The sequence below is a fragment of the Balaenoptera physalus genome (genome assembly GCF_965194825.1).
Source record: "Balaenoptera physalus genome assembly, chromosome: Y".
In the NCBI taxonomy this organism is placed as follows: Eukaryota; Metazoa; Chordata; class Mammalia; order Artiodactyla; family Balaenopteridae; genus Balaenoptera; species Balaenoptera physalus.
The window spans coordinates 7,703,124-7,727,592 of NC_138904.1; the positions used below are offsets into that span (position 1 = coordinate 7,703,124).

Sequence of the window (24,469 nt, forward strand, 5' to 3'; positions counted from 1 at the left end):
GTAAATAATACGGAAATGGGATGACTATAATAATCAAGGTCTATTTATATCTTTGTGTTGTAAAAGAAGAAAAAGAGACTATATGAAACTTACAGCATTTTCTGTCTGTTGGGGTTTGAATTTTCCAGCAAACTTCCTATTTTTATTTTCCTTTATTTTTATAAAGTGGTCCTTATTATATACATTTAAGGAAGATGTGAAAAAAATATTGTAGTTTGATGCAAAATCATATCTAAGTTTATTCTTTAAATACGTGTGTGCTAGTCCTATGTTTTATCAAACGTACATATGCATTATGCACGTATTTGACAGTAAATCCTTTTTCTTACTCTGTTTCAGAGTCATTGTATAATTGTTTTCTACCTCAGCTCAGAATTACTTGTGGAGCTTATTGAAAATTTTAATTAGCTCCTAGGATAGATTCTGGGGGCTTTTAACTGAAGAGTTCCAGGGTGGAACCTAGATATTAAGGGGGAAAAAAGAGAAACTTAATGGGTGAACATGATGTGCAGTTCATTTTAGGGAAAGGGGAGACCTGAAGTGCTTTGAAAATTGTTATTCTGCCAGTAGGCAGCTGTATCCTCTTTTGAGTGTTTAGTATCATTAGTGGTGCCATCAAAAATCTCACCCAAACTCATAGACACATAGTGAAAATGATAACAGTAAAAAATGTGAGGAACTGGGTTCTACTTAGAATCATGATTCAATTATGTGTTTCTTATCACTTAACAGTTTCAGCTCTACTACTCTTTTTGTTTCTTAAGACGTGTTTGCTTTTACCTTCAACGAATATTTGTTGGGTATCTGCTGTGTACCTGGTCCTATCCTAAATGCTTATCGCATACCGGTGTGCAAAATACAGAAACGATTGTTTTTTTTTCTCAGACATTATGTTATATGCAGTGAATGGAGGTAGGTAGGACCAGATAATTTTGCTAGCTCTGATATTCCCTCATTCTTTTATTCTGCCTCAGTAGCAGTAAGGTATAAGTTGTGGAATTTCCCTGATATTTTTCAGTTTATGTCAGTTTAAAAAACAAGAAAAAAGAACTTCAGTCTTCTCTCATGCAGTATAAGTATCAAGTATAGTAGAACAGGAGTCTTTTTAAATATTGGCTTTAGGAATACTTGGTCTTGGTAAAGCTTTCAAATTCCATTCCTCCTTTCTGTTTCTGTGCTCTATTTTGTGTCTTCATGTTATATGTGTGTTTTTCTGACCTTGTTTTAATTTTTTGTTCAGTATTGATTAATGTCTTCCTTTAGATTCTTTTAGAGTCATATCTTAACCTGAGGTCAGGTTAAGATCCTGAGCCACTATTTCTAGCACTGGAAAGTGTCTGACATGTAGGTAGTAACCATTGTTGAATAATAAGATCAGTTCACCATTGTCTACGTGATTTCTCCTTTCTATTTTTGTGCAATAGATTTCAACTTGGGCTGATTTTGCCTTCCTATTAGACAATCAGCAGTGTCAAAAAATACTTTTGGTTTTCATGATTTAGGTGGGAGGAGTTGGCTTGCACTGGTTGGCGTTCAGTGGTTAGAGAACAGAGATGTTGCTAAGCATCTTGCAAAGCACAGAATATCTCCCAACCCCCAAAGTTATTTGGTCCAAAATATTTACAGTGCTGAGATTGAGATACCCTGATGTGCAGAGTTTTTAGACTTGTGTTCCATAGCTTGCAAGTTATTAGAGTTGTTAACTTGTACCTCGTCAGCTAGAGGGATAGGGGCTGAAAGTTAGAGGAGAAGCCTGAAGTAGTAGTGTAGAACAAGTATAGTCCTTCCCTGATAGGAGAGGGTGTTAGTCTGAGCCATGTGATATAAGCTGCCTGCAATTGAATTGCTGTTGTTAGAAGATGATTTTAGTAATCCTCAATGTGGTTGCATGGGGAATTAATTACATTAGGGAAAAGAGAAACATGGGAGGCTTCCCTGGCTTGCTTTCAGCTACGTGTGGCTACAGTAAGCAGGTTCCTCAGTTGTACTTCCTTTTCTCTTCCCTGTTCTTTCTTAAAGATACTGTTCGGACTCTTACCATTCCAGTGGAATGAAGCTATTTTGAGATAGCTCTCCCGGTCTGCCTTTGCATGATTTTTTAATTTTCTCTTTATTTAATTGAACTATCTATAGTTGATGTGAACGCTTATACTTTTCCTACTATTCTTTTTACTCTTTTAATCTTGTAGTTCTGTTTACCTGGCGTATGCTCCCTTATGGATATGTCTTACCTACAGTTCTGAGTTCATACGCCATCTTTGATTATCTTCATTTGGTAATGATTTTCACTTTCTTTGAACTCCAATAGCACTTTGTCATGACATTAATATTTTCTAATAATTTTTTTTTTTTTTTTTTTTGGCTGCATTGAGTCTTCGTTGCTGTGTGCAGGCTTTCTCTAGCTGCGGCGAGCGGGGGCTACGCTTCATTGCCATACGCGGGCTTTTCATTGCAGTGGTTTCTCTTGTTGCGGAGCACAGGCTCTAGGCACGCAGGTTTCTGTAGTTATGGCACGTGGGCTCAGTAGTTGTGGCTCGTGGGCTCTAGAGCACAGGCTCAGTAGTTGTGGCGCATGGGCTTTGTTGCTCTGCGGGATGTGGGATCTTCCTGCACCAGGGCTCGAACCCCGTGTCCCCTGTATTGGCAGGGGGATTCCCAACTACTGTGCCACCAGGGAAGCCACTGTGCCACCAGGGAAGCAAAAATTCTTTTTGCTTTTGGTGTTTTTGTATTCTCTTCTAGAATTTATCAACGAAAAATTAATAGTCAATCTAAGAAAAAAAGGGAAAATTTTATTCAAGCCAACTTGAGGATTATAATCTAGGGGACAGTCTTTGAGAAAGCTCTGAGGACTGTTCTGCCCACTAGAGGTCAAGGCACAGCTGTATAAGTTTTTTGAGACAGTGTTAGTCATCAAAGTAACATCTTGACAGTTTACATAGTCCAACAAGACAAGTAGTGGGTTATTGTGATTCCTTCCAGAATTGAGAAAGGAATTTTACTTCCTAAGGAGTTGCCTTGCTGGTGCTAGGAGGAAATTGCTTTTGTTTTGTTGTTTTTCCTTTCTTTGTGGGCAGGCATTTGTGTGTCTTCTAAGGGGGTCTAGTTAACATGTAGTACAGATGTACACTAGAGGGGATGGAAGAGGTAGTGACTCAAACAGCACAAAGAGAATTTTGTGTTTAGCAATTTTCTTCTCCTGCCTTAAAAATAATTTTATTTCATCCAATTGAAGTCCATGTCTAATAGCATGTTCTTTTGCTTGCTAGGTATTATTGAATAGTTGAATTTTTACTTATTAACACTTGTACAGTGATTACATAGAATCCCAGGGATTATTATTATGGAATTTAAGTTACTTTATCGTATTAATTGTTAATAAATTATTTTATTAATACATTACTGATTTACTAATTGTTAAAGAATCTAAAGAAACAATGCTATTATATATGTCATTCAGAAATTTTTCTGGGATGTCTCTTGAGTGAAGTTCTTAGTTTCTGAGGTGAAAGCTATCCTTTTTGAGATCAGCATATATAACTAGTTGAGGGAGTGTCGGACTTAATATAAGTATCATGTTGTCAGTTAAGAGTCTTGGGTTACAGTTCTAGGGCTTCAGCCAACTTGTGAGTTATTTAACCTTAAAATGAGAGACTTTGGGACTTCCCTGCTGATCCAGTGGTTAAGACCCCGCGATTCCACTGCTGGGGTCACGGGTTCCATCCCTGGTCAGGGAACTAAGATCCCACATGCTGTTAGGTGTGGCCGAAAAAGAAAAAAAGAGAGAAACTTAGACTCAGTATTTGCTATCTAATCTTACTGTAATTCTTTAGTTGTATTTATTCATTTAATTCCATTGATGGTTCTGGGTCAGGGTCTCTCTAGAGATTTTACTCAGGTGCCAGCTGTGAGTAGCAGTCTTCTGTCTGAAGGCTTGACTGAGACTGGAGTATTCACATCTGTGATGACTTATTCAGAAGACTGACTGTTGGCAGGAGGCATCAGTTCCTTGCCATGTGGATCGCTCTGTAGTGCTGCTTCAGTGTTTTGGGGAAAGTGTTAGCTGCCTTGTTAAGAATACCTTTGTTAAGCTTTAAGAATACCGATACTGCTAAAAAATTATTGTAGTTTGCTAGGGAAAATAATATTAAGAGGAATTTTAGTTTTTTTTCATATGAAGAGTAGAGATACACAGTGATTAAAGTTGGTGTAGACAATTGCATGTAAAATTGCATGTTCTTTGTTTTTTATCACAGGAAGATAATTAGCAAAAGGAACTTATTTTGTATGTTGGACCTTTTAACAGGCTAGCAGTTCTCAATTTTTTTAGGTTTCAAGGCCCCTTAACAGTTAAAAAGTTTTGAGAATCTCATGAAGCATTAGTTTCTGTGTGTTATCTCTTGATATTTACCATGTTGTAAATTTAAATTACAGATTAAAAATTCTTCAGTATTTCATTTGAAAACCAATTTACATGGTAACAAGTATTTTTGTGAAAGATAACTATTTTCCAAGTGGAAAAACTTTTAATAGGCTATTTTTTAGAGGAGTTTTAGGTTTGCAGGAAAACTACACAGAAAATAGAGAGTTCCTATCTGTCCCCTTTACTCTGTTGTTCACCTCTTTCTTCAGTATGATATATTTGTTATGACTGATAAATTTGTACTGATACGTTAGTGTTAACTAAAGGCCATAGTTTTATGTTAGGGTTCATTCTTTATATTGTGCAATTTTGTGGGTTAGGACAAATGTATAATGTCATGCATTCATCATTATAGGGAAAAGTTCCAGGTCCCTAAAATGTCCTGTGCTCTACCCGTTCATCTCTTCTTTCCACTCCCTGAATACTTGGTAGCCGCTAAAGTTTCTGCTGTCTCCATAGTATTGCCTTTTCCAGAATGTTAAGTACTTGGAATCATACAGTATGCAGGTCTTTCAGACTGGTTATAAAGAAACCACTTTACAACAGTATGAATTTGAGACTTCTCCATGTCTTTTTGTTGCTTGATGTCATTTCTTTTATCTATGAATAATACTCTATTATTTGAGTGTAACACAGTTTTTTTGTTGTTGTTTTTGTTTACCTATCTTGGTTGATTCCAAGTTTTGGCAAATGTGAATAGAGCTGCTAGAAACGTTTGTGCACAGGTTTTGCCCAGTTTGGACGTAAGTTTTTTGCTTTTTTGCGTTGGATCTTTGTTGTTGGGAATGGGCTTTCTCTGTTTGCAGCGAGCAAAGGGCTACTCTCTGTTGCGGTGCCAGGCTTCTCATCATGGTGGCTTCTCTTGTTGTGGAGCACGGGCTCTAGGTGCGCGGGCTACAGTAGTTGTGGCACGCGGTCTCAGTAGTTGTGGTGCACGGGCTGAAGTTGCTCTGCAGCATGTGGGATCTTCCTGGACCAGGGCTTGAACCTGTGTCCCCTGCGTTGGCAGGCGGATTCTTAACCACTGTGCCAGCAGGGAAGTCCCTGGTGTTTTTTAAAAATAAATTTATTTATTTATGGCTGTGTTGGGTCTTCGTTGCTGCATGTGGGCTTTCTCTACTTGCAGTGAGCCAGGGCTACTCTCCATTGCATTGCGTGGGCTTCTCATTGTGATGGTTTCTCTTGTTGCAGAGCACAGGCTCTAGGCATGCAGGCTTCAGCAGTTGTGGTGCACAGGCTCAGTAGTTGAGGCTCACGGGCTTAGTTGCTCCGCGGCATGTGGGATTTTCCTGAACCAAGGCTTGAACCCGTGTCCCCTGCATTGGCAGGTGGATTCTTAACCAGTGCACCACCATGGAAGCCCTGGACATGAGTTTTTGTTTGGATAGATATCTAGGTGTATGATTGCTGGTTTGTATGGTAAACCTATTTTTAGTTTGCAGGAAACTGCTCAGTTGTCTTTCAAAGTAATGGAATACCATTTTGCATTCTCACCAGCAGTGTGTGAAAGTTTTTCAGTGAGGGGAATAAGGCTGTCACTTTTATATTCTCGGTATGAGGACTAAAAGATTTGGTATTTTCTGTAAATAGACTAAATAAGGGTAACAATGATTTAATATTCTATTTTGGTAGCCATTACAGATCACCATGCTTCTAGATCCTCAGGGAAGAAATTAGTGAGAGTGATCCGGAGATAGTTTTTGATCAATATATGAGAATAAGATTCTGGATTTGAGGTGAGGAATTTCTTAACATCAGTTTGTGGAAACAGTTGCAAAGGACATATGATAATTGGGAGTCCTTGGCATTTGTTTACTCAAATTCTGCCAGTTGTTGCTAGATTGGTGGAACACTTGACATATCTTACAGGCTTCTTGGGATTCATCATGAGCAAATCTCCAAGGCTGTTGTCATTATGGAGTTTATGTTTTATTGTCTTACAGAGAGAAGTTCACATAGATGCCAAAAAAAGGAAAGTGCAGGAGGCTGTGAGAGCCGAATGCAGGGGGATTGATGAGACTTGTCAGGGTTATTTCAGAAAGGCCACATTTGAGTTGAAAGTTGAAGAATGAGTACAGAATTAACCAGACAAATTGCTGGTGCCAAGGTCCCAGAAATAACATGTGGAACAAAATTTAAAGGAACATGAAGAAGAAAAAAAAATTACTTTAAAATTAATATTTAGGTTTATTGTCCTGAAAATAGGATTCTCACTCAAGTTTTGTTTTCTTATGAGAGGGGGGAAAACTTCTAAGATCACTTATTAGGTAGTTGATTAATTGTCCATTATTAGTAGCTAGTTTTATAACCATTTTGAGAAACTATTGTTTATATGCATTGTTCTATATAAACTACACTTTGTAAAGACTTGCATTTTAGCATTGCATCTGTATTATCGTAGACATATGTTAATAAGCCCATAGATAGCATATGAGGCTCATCATGCATGACAGGGGGAAAAATAATTAGGAATTGCTGTTTTGTTTAAGATACTACTCCAGACTACCAGTACATTAAAGATATGCCTTCAGCCTTACTGAATGCACTGTAGCAATTCAAGTTTTAATTTTAAATATTTGTATTAAAATTTAAATATGTGTTAATTTAGAAATAAGTATTTTTGTACTTTACCTTATTTTACATAGGACTTAAAAGTGCTTAGTGAATTATAGTACAGAATAAACAATTTATTATATGCATTTAAATATTTAACTCAGTGTTTTATGTATATTTTTATAATACTAATTGGAAAATAGTTTGTAAGTAGCTGGTTTAAGATAGTTGTTATTAATGTTTACTGTCTTAGAATGGTTTGCAAGAGCAGTGAGCTTTAGTTAGCTTCATGAAGGCTGAGTATAGGTTGAGCTTTTCTGTTACACTGCTTGAATCTACTAAGTCCAGATTATATGTATGTTATTTAAATCATATTAAAACATACATAAGAAAATTTAGCACTTTCCTGTTTTCAGTTATACCATTTAGTGACATTAAGTACATTCATTCACATTGTTATGCAGCCACCACCATTCATCTCCAGAACTTTATTCATCTTGTAAAAGTGAAACGATACCATTAAACAATAATAATTTCCCCTTTCTCCTAGCTCCTGGCAACTACCCTTCTACTTTTTGTCTCTGTGAATTTGATTACATACCTCATATGAGTGGAATCATAAGTTATTTGTCCTTTTGTGACTGGCTTATTTCATTAACATAACGTCCTCAAGGTTTATCCATGTTGTCACGTGGGTCAGAATTTACTTTTTCTAAGGCTGAATGGTATTCCACCGTGTGTGAATACCATATTTTATTAATCCATTCATCTGTCAGTGGGTAATTTGGTAATTGGTTACACCTCTTGGTGATCAGGAGTAATGATGCAGTGAACACAATTTTGGAAATACCTGTATGAGACTCTGCCTTCAGTTCTTCTGCATATACACACAAAAGTGAGATTGCTGGGTCATATGGTAATTCTATTTTTTTTATTTTTTGAGATACTACCATGTTTATTTCCCATGATGGTTGCACCATTTTACATTCCCAGTAGCAGTGTACAAGAGTTCCAGTTTCTCTACATCCTCATTAACCCTTATTCTTTTTTGTTTGTTTTCTGATTTTTTGATGGTAGCCATTCTAATGGGTGTGGGCCAGTATCTCATTGAGGTTTGATTTATGTTTCTTTAATGATTAGTGATGCTGAGTATCTTTTCATATGCTCACTACTCATTTGTACATTATATTTGGAGAATGTTTGAGTCCTCTGCCCATTTTTTAATCAGGTTATTTGATTTTGTTATTGTTGAGTTATAAGAATTCTTGAATATTCTGGGTATTGCCCCCCCATCACATATGGTTTTTACATTTTTTGTTCAGTAGTACAGGTTGATTTGTTCAATTCTGCCTTTCACATTGTTGATTGTGTCCCTTGATATACAGAATTTTTTGAGTTTGAGATTAGTTTATCTATTGTTACTTTGTTGCCTATGCTTTTGCTGTTTTTGTCAAGAAAATTTTGCCACATTTAATGTCATGAATATTTTCTCCTGTGTTTTGCTCTAGGAGTTTTATAGTTTGGGGTTTTTTAGGTATTTAATCCTTACTGAGTTAATTTTTGTGTGTGGTATTTTACATCTGGATATATTACATTCTTTTTTACGTGTAAATATTTAGTGGATATTCAGGTTTCCCAGCAACATATGTTGAAAAGATTATTCTTTTCACATTGAATGTTCTTAGTATTCTTGTTGAATATCATTTGAGCATATGATTGAGGATTATTTCTGAGCTTTCTCTTCTATTGCTTTAGTCTACATGTGTGTCTTTATGTCAGAACTATACTACTTTGATTACTGTAGGTTTGTAGTTTGTCTTGAATCAGGGGGTTTGACACCTCCAACTTTGTTCTTTTTCAAGATTGTTTTAACTATTTAGGAGTTGGCGTGACATTACATATGAATGTTAGGATGGAGTTTTCTTTATCTTCAAAAAACTCTGTTAGGATATTGATAGGGATTGCATTGCTTCTGTAGATTGACATCTTAATAAGTCTTCCAGTCTGTGATATGAGATATCTTTCCATTTATTTATGTCTTCAATTTCTTTTAGAAATGTTGTAGTTTTTCAGGGTACGTGAAATCTTTCCTCCTTGGTTAATTTTATTCTTAAGTTTTCTTAATTTCCTTTTTGGGTTGTTCATTGTTAGTGAACTGATTTTTAAGGTGTTGATTTTGTATCTTGCAGCTATAGTGAAGTTGTTAATTAGTTCTAACACTTTTTAATTTATGTTATGGAAGCTTTAGCGTTTTCTACATATAAGATTATATCATCTCCAACAGACATAATTTATCTTCGTTTTTTGATTGGGATGCCTTTTTAAATTAATTAATTAATTTTCTTACCTAAATGCTCTGACCCAGAGTTACAGTTCTGTATTAAATAGAAGTGGTGGAAGTGGTCAGCCTTACTTTATTCCAGATCTTAGAGGAAAAGCTTTCGGTATTGAGTATGATGTTTGTTGTGGGTTTTTCATATATGGCTTTTCATGTTGAGTTTCTTTCTCTTGCTTTTTTATTTTTTATCATAACAGGGTGTTCAGTTTTGTCTAATCCTTTTTCTCCATCAGTTGAGATGATCATTAGTATTTTTCCTTTATTCTGTTAATGTGTTATATTACATTGATTGATTTGAAAATCCTACTTGGTCATGCTGTTGAATTCAATTTGGTAGTACAGTATGTTGGTGAGGATTTTTGCATCAGTATTCATCAGGGATATTGAGCTCTAATTCCCTTGTTTCTAAAACACATTAAAAAAGAAAAGGATCTTATATTAACAACCTAACTTGACAAGTTAAGGTACTAGAAGAAGAACATACTCATCCCACAATTAGCAAGAGGAAGTAAATAATAAAGATTAGCACTGAGATAAAAGACAGAATAGAGAAGAAATAGAGAAATAACTGAAACCAGACTGCTCTTTGAAAAGATCAATAAAACTGACAAATTTTAAAAAAATTTTTAAATTTTTTAAAAAAAGAGAAGATTCAAATTGCTGAAATCAAATGAAACTGGAGATACGACACCTGGTGGCAAAATATGTCAAATTCTAAGAAAATAGTATGAAGTATTATACATCACCAAGTTAAGTAAAGTAGAAGAAGTAGATAAATACCTAGAAACATTAACCCTACCAGAAGTAATTTATGAATAGACATAAAAGTAGCGAGGAGAATGCATCAGTAATCAGAAATCTTAAAACGAAGAAAAGCACTGGACCTGATGATGTCACTTGTGAATTCTGTCAAACATTCAAATAATATCTTCATAGCAATCATTCTAAAAATTTTTTAAAAGTTGAGGAGGAGGGAACACTCCTCATTTGAGTCCAGCATTACCCTGGTACTTCAGCCAGAGAAAGACACTATAAGAAACCTACAGACAAGTATCTCTTGTAAACCATGATACAAAATCATCAACAACATACTAACAAACTGAATTCAGCAGCATATTAAAATGATAATACACAGTGAATAAGTGAGAGTTATTCCTGGAGTATAGTACGGTTCAGTATATGAAAATCAATAAATATAATCAGATTAACAGAATAAGGGAAAAGAATACATAATAATCTCAATTGCTGCAGGAAAACATTTGACAAAATTCCTTCAGCATTTTGAATATATCATCACTCTCCTAGCCTGCAGGTTTCTGCTAGAGAAATTTCTGATAATCGTATATAGGTTCTCGTATGTGACAAGTTATTTTTCTCTTGCTCTTTTTGAGATTCTCTTTTAGTCTGACTTCTAACAGCTTATTAGGTGTCTTGGCATGGCTGTCTAGTTGTGTACTTCTTGGAGTTCTTTGTTGAAATTCTCATTTAGTGTCTGTATCATTTTTTGGTTTTGTTTAGTTATATGTCCGTGTTCTCTTTCATGTCGTTCTGCATTTTTAAGACGGTTTAAAAAAATTCTTCAGCGGGGTTGGTGTTTTGGACTTCTTTTTTTGATTCGGTCAGATTTCCCTAATCCCTAATGTTTTCATATGTTCTGTAATTTTGTTGTTGTTCAGATTTTGGGCATTGGAGAAAATAGCTGCTGGTTCCAGTCTTTTTTTTTTTTTTTAAGGTTTTTTTGGGATGTGGACCATTTTTTTGTTTGTTTGGTTTTTGTGTGTGTGTGTGTTTTTAAAGGAGCTCCTTTGTTTATTTGTTTATTTATTTATTTATTTATGGCTGTGTTGGGTCTTCGTTTCTGTGTGAGGGCTTTCTCTAGCTGCGGCAAGCGGGGGCCACTCTTCATTGCGGTGCATGGGCCTCCCACCGTCGCGGCCTCTCTTGTTGAGGAGCACAGGCTCCAGATGCGCAGGCTCAGTAGTTGTGGCTCACGGGCCCAGGTGCTGCGCAGCATGTGGCATCTTCCCAGACCAGGGCTCGAACCCGTGTCGCTCCGTTGGCAGGCAGACTCTCAGACCTTCCTGGACCTTCATGTCTTTGGCTTTGTGTGCTTTTCTCCAACTATATGTGGGTGCTTTTCGCCACATTCATTTCCTGTGTTTCTCATTAAGAGTTTTTGGTTTCAGTTTAACTAATCTTTTGCTCCTCCTGTCTTGCTTGTTGAATTGCAGAGTTATGCTATAACATGCTGTGGAACTCACCTGTTTTCAGTGGCCTCCAACACTATGCCACTGTCAGGCCATTCGGAAATCCCTAGGAAAGCCAGAACTCTGGACCTAAGTTCCACTTTATTCCTTCTGTTCTGAGAGAGGAGTCAGTTGGAGCAAGGAATTGGGTATTATTTTCTCTTGCCTTTGAGCTACATTGGGTTGGGGAATGACCCAGTGTGAGGCAAACTTCGAGAACTCTTATCCTCCTCACAGTTGTCGTTTCTGTTGTTTATGCGCTCACCTGGGTCCGGAAGCCGCATATTAACCAGTGTCTGGCTGTCTTAACAATTGTATTTTGATCCACATACTGCTGTTAACTTGTGTTTGAGGGAGAACTAGGGCCTGGAGCTTCGTATTCTGCTATTTTGCTGACATCACTCTCCTAGTACTAATTTTTATCTAGAGAAAGGTTTCCTAATCCTAGAATATGTTGAACTACTAGAGTTTGAATATGACAAAAATGCTGTTGTGATTTAAAGGAAATATCTAACGTTGCTGTTTTGAATTACATTTCAAATGATTTGAATAATTACTCAATTGCTCAGTTGTGTCTCAGGATATTGTATCTTGTAGTGCAGAGTTTCTCCCTAGACAAAACAGAGGCTTTGCGAGAAGTAATGGGTCTGTGATCTTGGAGAAAGGTATTTTATTTGAGGGAAGGGAGATTGCTTGGTCACTTTGTTTCCATTTACCCTAATAATATCCTGTTTTTTGAGAATGACTTATTACCCTTGCTAAATTACTTAACATGTATCTCTAGATAGAGGGATAAGGGCAGACATAAAATGACAGACGAATACAATTTTAAGATATTCTAGTTCAAATAACCTCAAATGCCAAAGAGAATACTATGCAAGGGAAAAGTGTGTGAAGAAAAATTTAAGTAGGACCCCCTCACCTCCCACCCCAGGAAGCAGTGTTTTAGAGAGAGATGGGATTAATTCTAGGCTTTTGTACTTTCTTACCTGTGCTTTGTTAAATCACTTAATTTCTTAGAGCCTCAGGTTCCTAATTCATAGAACAAATATCACAAAATCTGTGTAACATTCAGAGTTATGAAAGTCTTAGTTTAGTCTTGCTCCTGGACCAAGTGTCATCTCTCGTCCTCCGCAAAACACCCATACACATAAAGCTTTCATCGCAGGTTTAGAACTGCCTTATTTTCAGAGTCAGCCATGGAACTCCCTTAAGACCATCTCCTTAAAAGCAATTTTGAACACAAACCAGATGATGAGAAAGAGGAATGACAGACATTTTTTCAAGAAATTTCTGAAGAAGGACAGGTATTAGTGACTTCCGGTAGAGGAGTTTTAAGCAGATTTTTGGCCAAGAAAAATGGATCCAGAAAGAAATGGAGAAGCCAAAGTTAAGAGCAAAGCCCTTTTACACACGGAACATACACAGTGGGATCAGTAGCCCAGGTAAAAGGACAAAAGAAAGAACGTTAGAATTGAATGGGTGGCTGATTTTTTTGAGTTGTAAGAAAAAATTATATAGCTTTTGTTAGCAACAGAACTCAACGAAAGATGATAGAGAATTTCTTTAAGTTTTAAAAATTGTCTACTTCATATAAAGTTTTTGAATGAGAATGTTTAAATCTGGGAAATCAAAAGTGAAAGACTCTGTGATCTTCAAGTGACCATGTGGAGATATGTGTGTGTATATGTATTTATGTAATCTGTATGGATACTTCAGATGTTTTCTTGATCTACTTTCTCTCTCTAATCCTACCTGTATGAAATCATGTTTTATCTTAATTTGGCTTTTCATTTTATTTATTTAAGAGCAGTCTACACCTTTATCTTTATTTTCTCAGTATTTTATGGGCATTTTATAGATTCTTTTGTAAGTAAAAAATAACTAAGAGCTTTGTATTTTTTCTGGAATGTTGTATCCAATATTAAGACTTCTATGTTTTCTTGTTATAACTACTGGTACAACAATGTAAATTTATTGAGTAACAATATTTATAAAAATTTTACCTTTTCATTTCTGTTTCATTTTTATAGCCATCTCTTATTTACTGTAAAGGCTCTGGTGATGTTACCATACACATTAAAATTGGAACGATTCATTATTTATTTTTTTAATATTTGAAACAAGTATACCTTTTGTTCCCTTCTACTCTTAGGTGATGAAATGGTCTCTGCAAGATGGTCTGTCCTTGAATTGGAGATATTTAAGGCTGACATATGCTGGTACTTCAGCTTCTATAAGTGGACTATAAATTCTTCTCTTACGACGACTAAATAAACAGACAAAATAGCAAAAATCTGTTCTGTGTCGAGTATGACAGCCACTACTCATGGCTCTCCAGTAGGAGGGAATGACAGCCAGGGCCAGGATCCTGATGGACAATCTCAGCCCCCCTTCCAGAATCAGGTAGGAAATGAAGGCTGTGTTGTCTTGGGTGCTATGGATTAGTAAATGGTGGCCAGATGTCCTAAATAATTTGTAAAGTAATCATAAAAGCTATTGTCATTTTAAGTTACAGTTTAAAAAAGTTACTGAGGTTCTTAGTAAAAGGAAACGTACTGTACATATGCTTGAGAATGTATCTCTACTTTATTTTATACGTAAGGCCCTCTGAGTGTGAGGGCAAAAGAGTTAAATCAGTCATTGTATCCTTTAGTTATCAGCATAGATTCAAGTCAGCTGTTTTTGTTCACATTTCATCTTTGTACCCACACTTACCTTATGCATCTGGTTGAGTAATATATCTAATCTTTAGATGTTCCATATCTTTAGATTAAAAATTCCACGTCTTTAAAAAGATAAATGAAAATGAAATAATGTAAGTAAAGAGTTTGACATAGATTTTAGTATTGAAGTTTTGTGCTGACCTACACGGAAATAATTTTTTTCCTTTTCTCTGGAAGAATTTGTATAAAATAAATTTATTAAAAGCTTAATATTAACTTTTTGATTTTTAGATATTGGTCATTTGTATTTATTATGTGTTAGGGGATTAATCAGTTTCATTAAACTTCGCAAAATAGAGTTTTGCAAAGGTATTGCCTTTTATTTTTCTCCTCCCATTTATATATTACTTATTCGTGTTCGTTAGATCATTCCTTTTGCTTTCCTGGGGTTTAATTTGTTGTTAATTTTCTAGTTTCCTGATAACGAACTTTAGATAATTGATTGTTCAGCTTTTCTTAAAACATGCATTTTATACTATAAATTTTTGCTAAACCATATCCCATAACTTTTGGTATGTGTTTATGTTTACTGTTACTCAGTTAACATTTTAAAATTTGCGTGGTAATCTTTCTCTATAAGAATTCTTTATAAACACTATGCTTCATTTTCAAGCAGTTAGAGATTTTCTGGTTAACTTTTTGTCATTGGTTTGTAGCTTAATTCCTCTGTGATTAGAGAATCTATTCTCAGTGATGCCGCACTTAGGAACTTATTGAGGATTGGTATGTTGCTCAACATAGGGTCAATTTCACTTCTACTTGGCAAAAATACTATATATTATGCTGTAGCATTCATTATGCATGTCAGTTGTTTCCAGTTTTCTCAGTATTCATTTCATATGTTCTATATAACCTTGTTTTATTTTGTTTTAAATCTACTGGTTTTATTACTAGTTGAGAACTCTTTTGATCTCCACCTGGGATTGTGGGCTTGCACATTCCACTTTTATATGTTATATTAATTTTAGCTAGACACATCTGAAACCAATAAGATGCATTCACATTGAAAATAGTGATTTTTGCAGGGAGGGGGTGTTTGACTCATTAATCTTTACGTGCACACCTCTTATGTGTGTAGAGGTCTCTTTATTTAATATTATAAATTTATTTATTTATATACTTTATTTTTGGCTGCATAGGGTCTTTGTTGTGGTTCACGGGCTTCTCATTGTGGTGGCTTCTCTTGTTAAGGAGCACGGGATCTAGGTGTGCGGGCTCGTGAGCTGTAGAGTGCAGACTCAATAGTTGTGGCACGTGGGCTCAGTAGTTGTGGTGTGGGCTCTAGAGCTCAGGCTCAGTAGTTGTGGCGCACGGGCTTCGTTGCTCTGCGGCATGTGGGATCTTCCCAGGCCAGGGCTCGAACCCATGTCCCCTGCATTGGCAGACGAATTCTTAACCACTGCACCAACAGGGAAGTCCTAGAGAGCTCTTTAATCTCCAGTAATTCTTCCTACCTCAAAACCTAACTCTCACATATTAGTATAGGTGCACCACTTTGCAGGGAGGGTGGAAGGTTATTGTCATGAAGGATATCTTATCCTTTTTTTTTAAACACCATTTGTTATTTTTATTGTTGTCTTTCATTAATTCCCCTGAGTACTACTGTTTTAAATTGTTCTCTTTTGTACTTTTTACTTGTTTTTAGTGGGCTTTTAGTTTCAGAGCAGACTTGAGCAGAAAGTACAGAGTTCTTACTTGCCTACACTACCTGCCTACACTACCCTCCCACCCCCCACCACAGCCATCCTTGTTAAAAATCAGTGAATCTATATTGACAGATCATTATCACTCAAACTCCATAGTTTACATTATGGTTCACTTGCTGTTTTCTATATTTTCTGTTTTGACAAAGATGTCTTATTATAGAATAGTTTCACTGGACTAAAATCTTTGCCGCCTCTTCATCCCTCCCTTCTGTGAACCCCTGGTGACTACTTGGTCTTTGACTTGCCTCTATAGTTTTGCCATTTACAGAATGCCATATAGGTGGAATCATACTGTGTGTAATCTTTTCAGATTGGCTTCTTTTACTTACTAATATGCATTTAAAGTTCTTCTTTGTTTTTTCATGGCTTAGTAGCTTTTTTTTTTTTAATCACTGAAAAACATTCTGTTGTCTGGATGTACCACAGTTTATCTGTTCACCTACTGAAGGACATCTTGATTGCTTCCAAGTTTTGGCAGTTGTGAATAAAGTTGCTATAGACATCCATTCATGTGTGGGTTTTTGTGTGGACATATATTTTCAACTCATTTGAATAAACCAAGGACTGCAGTTGCTGGATTGTATATGTTTAGTTTTAGAAAAAAACTGCCAAACTGTTTTGCAAAGTGGCTGTAGTAGCATTTGGTTTTGTCACGGTTTTGAATTTTGACCATTCGAATATGTATGTTTTGGTATCTGGTTGTTTTAATTTGTAGTTCCCTAATGACATATGATGTTGAACATCTTTTCATATGGTTATTTGTTAGTCCTTTTTGGTGAGGTGTATCTTCAGGTCTTCTGCCTATTTTTCAGTCAGGTTTTTTTCTTATTGTTGAATTTTAAGAGTTCTTTGTATATTATGTATAACAGTCCTTTATTTTGCAAATGTTTTCTCCCAGTCTTTGTCCTAGTAACTTGTCTTCTCATTCTCTTGACAGTCTCTTTCATGGGGCAAAACTCATTAATTTTAGTGAAGTTCAGCTTGTCAGCTCTTTGTTGCCTTTCATCTTATATCTGAAGTTAGCACCAAACCCAGGGTCATTTAGATTTTCTGCTATGTTATCTTCTGGGAGGATTTACAGTATTGTGTTTTACTTTTAGGTCTCTGATCCACTTTGAGTTTTCATCGTGAAGGGTGTATGGTCTTGTTTCTGAATTCATTATTTTACATGTGGGTGTCCAGTTGTTACAACATTATTTATTGTAAGGCTTTTTTTCCACCATTGTTATTGTCTTTGTTCCTTTGTCAAAGATCAATTGACTGTTGGTATGGGTCTATTTCTATATGTTTCTTCATTCCTTGAACTTTATATTTGTCTTTAGGTATGTAAACTTTTAGGCACAGTTTTCAGCAAATGCAACATAAAGTTGAATTTTGCTTTTTGATCCACTCAATCTTTGTCTTTTAATTAGTGTATTTAGACCACTGATGTTTAAAGTGATTATTGAAATAATTGGATTAATACCTTCCATATTTGTTACTATTTTCTATTCATTGCTCTTGTCCTTTGTTCCTAGTTTTGTGTGACACTTTCCTTCCACCTTTTGTGGTTTTAATTGAGCATTTTATGATTCTCATTTCTCTCCTTTTTTAGCATATCAGTCATAATTTTTTTCCTTTATAGTGGTTGCCTTAGTGTTTTTGCAATATACATTTCTAACTAATCTGTATATTCACTTTCAAATAACACTATACAGTTACATGGGTAGTTTAAGTTCCTTATAATAAATTATTCATAACTCCTTCCTCTTTGTTCTTTATATCACTGCCATTATTTATTTCATTTACCCAGAATCTGTTATCCTTAAATATATTGTTGCTTACATTATTTTGGACACATTATGAGTTCAAGTAAGAACTAAGATAACAAAAGTATTTATTTTATCTTCACTTACTCCTTTTCTAATGCTTTTCCTTTCTTTATGTAGAACTGAGTTTCTGACCCATATCACTTTTTTTCTCTCTGAAAAACCTAAAATTTCATGCAAGGCAGAACTACTGACTATAAATCCCCTTAATTTTTGTCTTAAAGATTCCTCCTTCACTTTGAAGTGTGTTAGTTTCCAGCACAGAGAATTCTAGATGGGTAGTTGTTTTCTCTGAACTCTTTGTTTTTTAATTTTTATTGGAGTATAGTTGATTTACAATGTTGTGTTAGTTTCTGCTGTACAACAAAGTGAATCAGTTATAAATATCCATGTATACACTCTTTTATAGATTCCTTTCTGTATAGGTCATTACAGAGTATTGAGTAGAATTCCCTATGCTATACAGTAGTTCCTTATTAGTTACCTATTTTATATAGTATTGTGTATAAGTCAATTCCAATCTCCCAATTTATCCCTCCCCCTCTTACCCCCTTAACTCTTGAAATATTGTGGAGTGATTTTTTCTTCATGGCTTCTGAGGAAAAGTCTGCTATAAATTTTTTTTTTAACGATTTTTTTGATATGGACCATTTTTAAAGTCTTTATTGAATTTGTTACAATATTGGTTCTGTTTTATGGTTTGGTTTTTTGGAGGCATGTGGGAGCTTAGCTCCCTGACGAGGGATTGAACTTGCGCCCCCTGCATTGGAAGGTGAAGTCTTAACCACTGGACCACCAGCGAAGTCCCAGCCTGCTGTAACTTTTATCCTTGCTCCTTTATAGGAAAGATTCCCCAGCCCCCCAACTAATGACTTCTTTCAAGATTTTTCTTTACCATTTACTTTTTGCAGTTTGAATATGATATACCTAGGTGTCTTTCTTTCTTTTTCAAACATTTATCCTGCTTGTTTTTCTCTGAGCTTTTTGAACCTGTGCTTTGGTGTAAGACATTAATTTGGGGAAAATTCTCAGTCATTATTGTTTCAAATATTTCTTTTTTTCCCCCTCTTTTTCTGCATTCTGGAATTCCAAGTATGCATATGTTACACCTTTTGTAGTAGTCCTTCAGTTCTGCCTCCCTCCTTCCCTCTCCTTCTCTCCCTCTCCCTCCTTTCTTCCTCTTTTTTCTTATCTTTTTTCTCTTTGCTTTCCCGTGTTGGAAGTTTCTCTGGACATATGTTTAACCTCAGAGATTCTTCCTCAGCTGTGTCTAGTCTACTAACGAGCCGATCACAGGCATTCTAAATTATTGTTACACTGTTTTTGATCACTAGCATTTCCTTCTGGTTCTTTATTAGAATCTCATCTCTCTGCTTACATTACCCATATCTTCTTTAATGTTTACATTTTCCATTAGTGTCCTTGGCACATTAGCTGTAGTTAAAGTTTTGATATGATAATTCCATCATCCCTCCTGTATTTGAGTCTGATGCTTGCTTTGTCTTTTCAAGCTATGTTGATTATCTTTTAGTATGCCTTGTAATTTTTTGTTGAAACCTGTACATACTATATTGGATGGTAGTAAGGAGGGACAGAATTACTTGAGAGGGCTAGTATTGGGTATTTCTCTTTCTCCCTCATGGAAGGCTATATAGCAGGCTAGAATTTGCTGTTTTTCCTTATTTCAGGTTGGTTAGGTTCTGATAAAAACCTAGGCGAGGGCTTCCCTGGTGGCGCAGTGGTTGAGAATCTGCCTGCCAATACAGGACACACGGGTTCGAGCCCTGGTCTGGGAAGATCCCACGTGCCGCAGAGCAACTGGGCCCGTGAGCCACAATTACTGAGCCTGCGCGTCTGGAGCCTCTGCTCCGCAACAAGAGAGGCCGCAACAGTGAGAGGTCCGCACACCGCGATGAAGAGTGGCCCCCGCTCGCCGCAACTAGAGAAAGCCCTGGCACAGAAACGAAGACCCAACACAGCCAAAAATAAATTTAAAAAAAAAAAAAAAACCTAGGCGATTAGGCTCTGGTAAAAGTTTTTCCTGAGGCTAGGCGCTTTTAAGAACAGAATGCTTGGGGGCATATTTCAGAATGGCTACTTTGCACCTCCTCCTCAAAACACAAGGGAATTTTTCTCTGATCTTCACTGTAAGAACTTCATAGAACTTCTGGAAGTAAAACTCAGAAAAGTGTGGGGGTTCCCTTAAGTTTAGACCCCCCCCCCCCGGAGTTTTAACTCTCAGACTTTCCATACTCCGCTTACAGCAGTTAATGAATTACAGTTTAGGTTTTCTTATCCCAATGCAATAGTATCCCCCGCCTGCATCTTATCCCCAAGGAATACATTCCGAGACCCACAGTGGATGCTTGAAATTTCAGGTAGCAGCGAACCCTGTATATAGTATGCTTTTTCCTAACCATTGATACCTATGATAAAGTTTAATTTGTAAATTAGGCACAGTAAGAGGTGTACAATTTTATTTTATTAATATTAAGATACAACAATTGTTGGGGACTTCCCTGGCTGTCCAGTGGTTAAGACTCTGAGCTCCCAGTACAGGGGGCACGAGTTAGATCCCTGGTTGGAGAACTAAGATCCCTCATGCCACACGGCTGCCTAAAATAAATAAATAAATAAAATAAAATAAAACAGTTGCAGTAATAACATACTATAATAAAAATCATGTGAATGTGGTCTCAAAACACCTTGTACAAGTGTAATGCCTTTTCCATCTAAACTAAGCATTTATCATGCACTGTGGCTATAACTTTTGCAGTTAGAGGTGGAACAGCAAACCTAGCACGAATTTCTTTCTCCTTCTTCACAGTTTCACAGGTAGAAAATTCATTCTTACCATAGGTGTTAGTAGCCTTATATGATTTTTTTTTCTTCCCTTGTTAATTCCAGAACTTTCAGCTTTTCACCTTAAATACTTTACAGCTTTTCTTTGGCATTTCTGAATTGCCAGAATCACTATGCTTGTGCTTGGTGGTCATAATTAAGTAAAATAAGGGTTTCTTGTAAGAACACAAGCATTGCATTACCAGGACAATATGATAACCAGGTGATAACCAAAGTGATAATATTCTTGTCCAGTACAGGACCAGGTGGGGCAGGAGCAGGATGGCTTGAGATTTCATCAAGTTATTCAGGGCCCATAATTTGAAAACTTAAGAATTGTTTATTTCTTGAATTTTCCATTCCATAGATTTAAACTGCAGTTGACTGTGGGTAACTGAAACTGCAGAAAGCAAAACTGCAGCTAAGAGAGGGATTACTGGTCTGGTTTCCATGGAGGTTTCTGCTTGTGGTTTTCTGCTCTGGTAATTTTTGATTCTTTGTGTCCCCCTAACTCTATTTTGATTTTGTGTGCAGTTTTCCCCTTTGACCTTAATTAACTGGTCTATGTGAGAAGAGTTGTTGATTTTCATTTTATTCAGCTCTTTTATTTTTTAAATATTCCCTTACTGCTTCTTTTTGAAGTATAGTTAATTTACAGTGTTGTGTTAGTTTCAATGTACAGCAATATTATTTAGCTCTTTTAATTGTTAGGAAGGAGTGACAACTTACAAGCTCCTTATATATTGGACTGGAAACCAGAAGTCTCTTCCTATACTTTTACTTTCTTCTTTTTTGTGTACTTGTATTTAAGCATCTATATTTTATGTAGCCTATGGCTAAGTTGTTTTTTTTTTTGTAACTTAAAACAACACCCATTTTCTCACAGTTTTGGTGCGTGAAGAATTTGGGAGTGGATTAGCTGACTGGCTCTGCTTCAGTATCTTTTTTTATGGTTGTGGTCAGCATGTCACTTTGGATTATAGTTTTCTGGAGATTTGACTGGGTTTGGGGACTTCATTTCCACAGTGGCTCACTCAGATGACTGTTGGCTGGGGATATCAGTTCCTTACCATGTGGGCCTCTGTACCTGTGCACATTGCCTTCAAGACACTGTGATAAGTGTCTTCAGGATATGGTACTTAACTTTTTCCGGAAAGATTGCTCTAAGAGAGTCACCAGAAGTTATGGTGATTTCTGTAATGTAGCCTCAAAAAGTTACTCTTTTCCACACTTCTGCGTAAAGATTTGTAATTACAGAGGTTCAGTACAACTGTTGTATTGGCAGTAAACATTACAAAAACTGATGTTCTCTAATTTTAATCTGGTTAATTCATGTAGTACAATGTAGTTATTAATTAACTTTTATAAGATTCTTAATTATGTGGAAAAATAATCATAGGTTGACAGGAAAAGATATCTGTGTTTTCCATTTTGTCAAATATTTATAGATATATATTGACAATAAAAAATTTATATTTTCACATAACCTGTGTTGGCATCTGAATTGCTAAATATTGCACGTTATAAAAATTTAAATCTGTAATATTTAATTTTAAGGCCTCATCACCTGATTCCTTCAATGAGAATTCCCCAGCAGCTCCTCCAGATGAACAAGGTCAAGGTGATGCTCCACCACAGGATGAAGATGAGGAACCTGCGTTTCCACATACTGACCTGGTAAAGTTGGATGACATGATCAACCGGTAAGTTTGTTGTTTTGGGCGAGGTTTGTTGGTTGGTTGTGTTTTTTTGTTTTGTTTTGTATTGGGTTTGGTGTTTTTGTTTTATTTTATTGTAGTATAGTTGATTTACAATGTTGTGTTAATGTCTTCTGTACATCAAAGTGACTCAATTATACACATATATATTCTTTGTCATCTCCTTTTCCATTGTGGTTTGTCACTGGATTTTTTAATTAATTAATTAATTAATTAATTAATTTGGTTGCGTTGGGTCTTCATTGCTGCACACGGCTTTCTCTGGTTGCATTGAGTGGAGGCTATTATTCGTTGCGCTGATTTACAATGTTGTGTTAATGTCTTCTGTACATCGGAGTGACTCAGTTATACACATATATTCTTTGTTATCTCCTTTTCCATTGTGGTTTGTCACTGGATTTTTAAAAAAAATTAATTAATTAATTAATTAGGTTGTGTTGGGTCTTTGTTGCTGCACACGGCTTTCTCTAGTTGCATTGAGTGGAGGCTACTATTCGTTGCGCTGCACAGGCTTCTCATTGCAGTGGCTTCTCTTGTTGTGGAGCACGGGCTCTAGGCATGTGGGCTTCAGTAGTTGTGGAACATGGGCTCAGTAAGTTGTGGCTTGTGGGCTCTAGAGCACAGGCTCAGTAGTTGTGGTGCACGGGCTTAGTTGCTCTGCGGCATGTGGGATCTTCCTGGACCAGGGATCAAACCCATGTCCCCTGCATTGGCAGGTGGATTCCTAACCACTGTGCCACCAAGGAAGTCCCTGTCACTGGATATTAAATATAGTTCCCTGTGCTATACAGTAGGACCTTGTTGTTTGGCCGTCCTGTGTATTATGGTTTACATCTGCTAATCCCCAACTCCCAGTCCTTCCCTCTTCTAACCTTAGGGTTAGTTTTAATTTTTTTTTTTGTAATGGAGGCAATAAACTAAAAAAAACTATCAGCATTGCAACTGGTAGTAAATGAGAAAAAGTGGACTTCAATGTTACAGTCATCTTACTGTCCTTTTTTTATATATATATATAACTTTATTTATTTATGGGTGCATTAGGTCTTCGTTGCTGCATGTGAGCTCTGTCTAGTTGCAGCGAGCGGGGGCTACTCTTTGTTGTGTGCAGTGCGAGGGCTTCTCATTGCAGTGGCTTTTCTTGTTGTGGAGCACGGACTCTAGGCGTGTGGGCTTCAGTAGTTGTGGCTCGCGGGCTCTAGAGTGCAGGCTCAGTAGTTGTGGTTCACGGGCTTAGCTGCTCCGCGCCATGTGGGATCTTCCCGGACCAGGGATTGAACCCATGTCCCCTGCATTGGCAGGTGGATTCTTAACCATTGCATGACCAGGGAAGTCCCTCACTGTCTTCTTAATAACCTTCACATTTTAGTCATTACCAAATACTTTATAACTCATTGTTCCTAATGCAGGCATTTGTATGGAGTTTTTAAAATTGAAAGACGATGATAAGGATAAAGTTGTTAAAATATGTATGTGATCTTACTTGGTATGTTTCTTGCCTAGAACTATATGTGGAAATTTCCTTTTGAGTGTTTATGAAGTTCATTTCTCCATGGTATACTGACTGCTAGAGTTGCTCAGTGACTTTTGTTATTTCTAGGATGTCCATTTTCTGTAGGAGTCCACTTTTTCTCATTATTACCAGTTGCAGTGCTGATAAAGTAGTGCTTTTCTAGTTTATTACTTCCAGTTTTTTATGGATCAACAACAAGGTCCTACTGTATAGCACATTACTGTAAGAGATTGTATTATTGTTTACTTTGTCTGATGCTTGTTGTTATTACTAGACTGTACTTCTAATTAGAACCAGAGGACTGAGTTATAGTAAATCCTTAGTGGCAGGGAACTAAAAAATGCTTTTCTGTAACTAAAAATAACCCAAAAAGGTAGTATCAATTTATGTCTGACCGATGATTTGTAATAAGAAATCTTTATCAAAATAAGAATATTTGGGAATTTTGCTATATTTCAGGAAGGGTTTAAGGGATAGATGGAAGTAAGTTCTTTAGGGGAAGTAGTGGGTTAGTAGTGGATATATTCCTAAATGACTGAGCTTTTTTAATATTGGGGAAAATACTGATTGGGTGTGGTGGTATCTGTATCATTGCTTTGA

The 24,469-nt window shown here is 36.3% G+C and overlaps 1 protein-coding gene across 9 annotated transcripts in view; it reads left to right on the forward strand.

The window, feature by feature from the left end:
• Positions 1-24,469, forward strand: part of LOC309653425 (ubiquitin carboxyl-terminal hydrolase 9X-like) — a 140,734-nt gene that overhangs the window by 11,004 nt on the left and 105,261 nt on the right. For all 9 annotated transcript variants that reach the window (XR_014259153.1, XM_082448046.1, XM_082448053.1 and 6 more), the window contains exons 2-3: positions 13,716-13,966; positions 22,199-22,344. Coding sequence is in view for 8 of the 9 variants with exons in the window: in XM_082448046.1 (XP_082304172.1) it covers positions 13,874-13,966; positions 22,199-22,344 (239 nt within the window). In the remaining variant the exon portion in view is untranslated. The remainder of the gene's footprint in view (positions 1-13,715; positions 13,967-22,198; positions 22,345-24,469) is intronic.